Source organism: Pungitius pungitius, unplaced genomic scaffold (genome assembly GCF_949316345.1).
Source record: "Pungitius pungitius unplaced genomic scaffold, fPunPun2.1 scaffold_166, whole genome shotgun sequence".
NCBI lineage: Eukaryota > Metazoa > Chordata > Actinopteri > Perciformes > Gasterosteidae > Pungitius > Pungitius pungitius.
Genome location: NW_026909914.1, coordinates 8,449 through 13,989, shown reverse-complemented (window position 1 = coordinate 13,989; position 5,541 = coordinate 8,449). Strand labels below are relative to the sequence as shown.

General features: G+C 47.0%; 1 protein-coding gene across 1 annotated transcript; it reads right to left on the bottom strand.

Moving 5' to 3' along the window:
- Positions 1-2,032: 2,032 nt before the first annotated feature.
- utp11 (UTP11 small subunit processome component) lies at positions 2,033-4,017 on the bottom strand. The gene is made up of 8 exons (XM_037453967.2): positions 3,820-4,017; positions 3,618-3,679; positions 3,395-3,497; positions 3,182-3,301; positions 2,980-3,073; positions 2,743-2,873; positions 2,518-2,628; positions 2,033-2,426 (listed from the first exon to the last, which is right to left on the bottom strand). Exons 1-8 carry the CDS (start codon positions 3,877-3,879, stop codon positions 2,343-2,345), a joined length of 765 nt encoding a protein of 254 aa, XP_037309864.1. The 5' UTR covers positions 3,880-4,017; the 3' UTR covers positions 2,033-2,342.
- Between the last annotated feature and the right edge of the window lie 1,524 nt (positions 4,018-5,541).

Sequence of the window (5,541 nt, the reverse complement as noted above, 5' to 3'; positions counted from 1 at the left end):
ACCCCTGGGCCCGCCCCCCCCCCCCTGCCCGGGCCCGAGGGTCCCGATGCACCGCCCGCTCTCTCGGCGGCGTGACGCAGTAGCAGAGGGCAGAGGGAGAGTGGGAGGGAAGGGGGGGGGGGGGGGGGGAAGGAGAGCTGGCCAAAGGAAGTCAATCAGTTTTTCTTGCTGCGTACACCACAGTTGCGACATGGATGACCCACAGTGGAATGCCACTGGGGGGTGGGGGGGTGCGGGGGGGGGACTGTGACGGGCCTTTGTGCACTTGTGTTGGTGTCCTCATACGCGGCCTCCGCTACGCGCACACCGCGTTCATTTCAACTCACACGTTTCTTCTGAGGAAAGTTCGGAGTTTTTTAAATGAGGAGCACCGTCCACTCTTCCTCGGGGCTTTGGTCCGTCATGAAGCGCAGCGTCGGGGTGTGGGGGGCCAAGGGCCTTTCGGTCTCTCTCCTGCTGCCGCCCCACCTCTGACCGGGCCCCCGGCGACATCTCCCCCCCCCCCACTTCCGGCTCCCCCCCACTCCCGGCTCCCCAGGAAGAGGCTGATGGATGGGGCCCCGTTTATGAAGCTTGCCGCCACCACAGCGATCAATCACACGACGGGTCGCCGTGACCCGCTTGCTAGGGCTCCAGGTCTTCAGTCCGTTTCACGCGCTGTGGGCACGTAGCACGCACACAGACCACACACACACACACACCTGGCCAGGTCGGATTAACGGAGACAAGACGGCGCAACTTGGAACCGATGGCAGGAGCACCATCTGAGGAGACGGTATTACGTCTTTGGTAAAAACCGGGGCGTCTTTTCACAATGAGACGTCTGAGCCTAACCCCCCCGCCCCCCCCACACACACACACACACACACACAGCGGCCTTCGCACACACTTCCTTGAGAAGTCTGATTAGCCGGCGACGACGTGCCCGCCTGAGCTGGGTGGTCTCGTGAGAACGGAAAGATGTGACAGAAGCGGAATGCCTTTTTTGACATGTCACAGTAGGAAGAGCGCAGGGGTAAATAATTAAATTAGTGATGATTTAAATCCATTTAGCGAATTCAATTCCTGGCTGCGGTATCGTTCATGCTGGCTCACTGGACACCTGGACGTAACGGAGGAGTCTCAGATGCCATTAGTAACACTTTCTTTTTCTACAGAGGCTTAGGAGTATGGGCAATGATTTAGTTAGAAATAATGTGGTATCTGATGACCTGTGGCAAATCGCAGGCGTATCACATCAAAATAACGAATAACCCGAAGAAACAGGTGCTGCTCTAACAAGGGTAACATTTGTCTCTCACGGGAGCCTTTCACCAGAGGTATTTTTTCCATAAGCACAGCTGCAGCTTATAAAATTAATAATGCTTCATTTCGATTCAAGTGAGCTAAAGAGCAAGAATTGACGACACCTTTATTAACAATGCAAGCTTAACCGACAGCTAAGTCCTTGTTTTTATTAGCTGCAGCTGGGTCGACGCGGGAAAGGGGCCCCAAGCCAAAGCCTGCGGATAAGGCCCCCCGAGACCAGAGCTGAAGCCGCGGCCCGCGTCACAGCAGAGACCGGACCTACAGGTGTCCCATGAATCAGAAGTAAATAACCCCGAAATAGCCATCCAACTCAATTAGTAAATCCAGATGCATTCTGGGTGATTGACAGCAAACAGCAGAGTGAATACCCGGCTTCAGTTGGTTGATTGCTACGGCATTTTCATCGGTTCACTTTGTATTTTATCAGTGACTGATGAACACATGAATGTAAATATCTAATAAATAGGTCATTGACATGCGATAAATTAGATGACGAACCTGAATGTGACCGATGTGGCCGCAATGGGCCGAAGGACTTTGGCAGGACGAATGTGTTTCCTCGAAATGTAACATTACAGTTAAAGTTATGACACGTTTTATATTTGGATAAGGGATTCATACCCGGTTTCAGACATATACTTAACTAGAGAGCCGTATGTGACGAGATAGAACGTCAGTAAAATTACAACCACACAAAAAAAAGTAAATCTTAAGTCATACTAAGTGATTTCAATCTCAATTTTTTATTCTTTTTCTCACCCTCCAAATATTCTGATGAAGAATACTAATGCCACCTACTGGTACGGAACAGAATACGATCTACTGCCACAATCCTGGTGGAAGTCAACCAGTCACATGGATATTTTGTTCTGATATTTATTCAAAGTTGTCTAGAACAATGTACAAAACTGCATCGCAAACAAACATTTGAGGGAAGGAAAAATATCCCACGTACGCCGGTTGTGTTGTGATCTAAAAGTCCATTGTGTCATTGGGAAAGATGGTGATTTCTTGTGCTCACAGTGACTCTCCTCTCAGCGCTTCCTCTTGACCTCAAACTTGTAGATAGCTGCAGAATTTGGCGTCTCCTTTTTTACCTTCACTTTATTTCTCTTGTCCTGGTGCACGGAGGAAAGGAAAGTTAAGACAGTTATTGACAAACGACAACAAAATGCTTTCACAAAGAAGAAGATGCCGGGTGCTCTGCACCTGCAAGTCCTTTCGGGTCTGAATCTTCTGGCTGATTACAAACATCTTCTTTTCTCTGTCAATCCGCTGGGAAAGGATCCTATACTGGTGATTTCTCTGCTTGGTCAACTTCTACAGACAGAGAGAAGAGCAAACACGAGTGGGTATGCAGTATGTACTCCATTCGTTTTGAGTGCGGGCTCACCGCAAAAACGAAGCTGCCCTCAGCGCATCGTGAACACGGACCTTCACATGTTGAGGCTGTACAGCTCCCTGGATGCTCTTGGTCTCCAGAGTTTTCAGAGTAGGTCTGTTGAACCTTCTGTCCACCAGCTCTGGAGCCGTGTTCAGGTGGGTCGCCAGGTCAAACGACTGCACTGAGGGGGGGGGGGGGGGGACACAGGAAACACCTCGCTGAAACGTTTCAGCCTCTCAGAGACAATCATCATCATGACGAATGACTACTGTACATGCAACGCTTACCTTCCGCCTTAGAATCCACAAAAAACGTATGCTTGGTTTTTTGTTTGCTGTCTGCATCCAGAAGATGCAGCACACCTTTCATCCTCTGAATTTTCTGAAAGATGATGACACCGAAATGACTTACAGGGAGCAGCGACCGAAGCCCCCCTTTGGGAGGATTTATATTTAAAGTGTGTGTGTGTGTGTGTATAAATAAACTTACCATAGCCTCTGCAACTCTCTTCATCTCCACATATTTAATATCTTGCGTCCTCATCACTTTCTTCTGCTCCTCTGTCATCTCAACTACCTCGTTCGTTGTTTTCATTTTGTGAACTCCATCCTGGCAACCAGCCGCAAAATAAGAAGCACACATGGACTCAGAAAGAGGTCACAGGACGAGGGGTCACACGAGATGGCCCTTTGTTGCTCTTACCTCCAGCTTAGAGTTGATCATGTTGTAGTAAAACTCATCTGGGTTCTTTTCCATAGCTTTCTTCTGCAGAGCAGCAAGGGTGTTCTTTTTCTTGTGGTAATCACTTTAAAAAAAAACACACACACACGAAGAAATACATTACTCGACATGTTAAGACATTAAAAGGTCCAATCAGATCAGCCTGTTGCCGTAAGACGTGTCTCTCACAGAGCATTCAACTCACTCTGCACGGAGTTTGTAGTCTTTCTTCTTCTCCAGCAATCCCAAATGTTTCCTGAATTGAGGCTGGTGGAACAAAAAAAACAAATATTTAAGATAAGCCGTTTACGTTCTGGGTTCGCGTGCATGTGAGGTCGTTACGTTAGACGTGTCTAACAGCGGCTAGCATGCTAACAAGCTAGCCGGCAGGAGGCTGAAATGCTCACCTGAGATCTTTCATGGTGGTTTCTCTGTTTGGATTTCAACGCTTTCCTGAACGACGACATTCTGACAAATGTCCCGGGGCGCAACGAAACAAGAACTGTTGAGTCGAAGCAGTGTTACGCGGAGCTTTGCTGTGCCAACGCCGAGTGCTTTCTCGCTGCTTCGGTGCGATCTGCTGGCTGAACATGTGGCTTCCGGTTCACGCTGCGTTGTTTTTTTTTTTCATTTCCTGTTCGCGGATTCGCAACTCGAGTCGCAATGAAAGAATCACACGAAACGTGAATCTAAAAAAAATCATTCATTATTCTATGGCATTTGACGTGGGAAACAGAAACGAAAATACTGATTTCTGAGCAACAAAAAAAAAGTGTATTAAAATTCGTCCTTCGTGTTGCAGAAGCGCGTAACAGACAGAAGGTGGCGCTGTTGTATACATTTAAACTGCTCTACTGGACACAGTACACGATGTGAACAGAAAACAAGATTGATTTACAACGGCGTTCAAGTATCTGTGTTTAACCTAATTGTTTCCATTTTAAGCTACTGTATTCCTGCAATACACAGATTTAACAGGGTATAGCTTTATTTCTTACTTAACTACATAGTGGGTGATTGCCATGGTTATATTTACTATGTAAAACTGCACAAAAGACACACCTGATACATTTTTATTGTTTTGTTATGGATTTACAAACTACATTATATTACGGTTTGGATTTGTTTCACCTTGACCAGCTACAACAGCAAATTCCCTTTCACAGGTGGATGCATATTTAACCACAACTATTGTTATATAACTTTTATTACATTCAAAGAGGCCGTTGCTGATGCATAATGACACTTAAAATCAAGTAAAGTTTCCAATGCAGGACTTTTACTTAACCTTAACTTGTACAGCAGAGAACCGATGCACATTTTTCTTTCATTTAGAAGCAAGCCGGGCTTGACAAAGGAAAGACTTAAAACAATTGGGTCACGGTGGTGCTGACTTCATAGGTTTGGCCTGCACTGCTCAGACACCAAATTATTTAGGTCATTATAATGAGGGCCTGCGTTTGCCAGAGTGCACAGTTAACACTAATTGGTAACGAGTTCATGTTTTTCCAACAAGGACGTTTATTACATGTTTCCGTTGGGGTTTCAGGCCCTCGTTTTGATTCCGGTCCAGACCAATACGCCCGAATTACAGATTACATAGAAACTCTCTAATATTCCTTAAAACATTCTCACACACTTCTGTGCAAGTTGTGCATGGAACTTGGACGATGGGGTGGTGGGGTTCATCACTCCACTCCCGGTGGGAAAAGACTATCCATTTCCTGACATGATATTTTGAGTAGCGGGTAGATAAAGACAAAGCCCTAATGGCACCAGTCCCCTAATCTCACTCAGACTTCCAAGCTCTTAGTGGACGTGAGAAGAAGCCCTTTAGGACAGAGAGGGATATTCCACTAAACAGACATTTTTTTCCCCCCCACGGCTGCTCTCTATCCCCTCACCAACCACCAGGAATTTGTTTTATATGTGTGAGATTTGCCCGGCATGCAGAATGCTTTGCGGGTGATTATAGACCAATGAATGGGATCAGTGTTTCCACATTATGTACCCGCCGTGTTTATCAGTCTGATGGCTAATGACCCCGATTCCTGCGAAGGTTTCAGCCCAAGGCCGGACCGGTCCGCCCAACCACCAGCGCGTTTATCGCAGACCGCAGACCCCGGGAT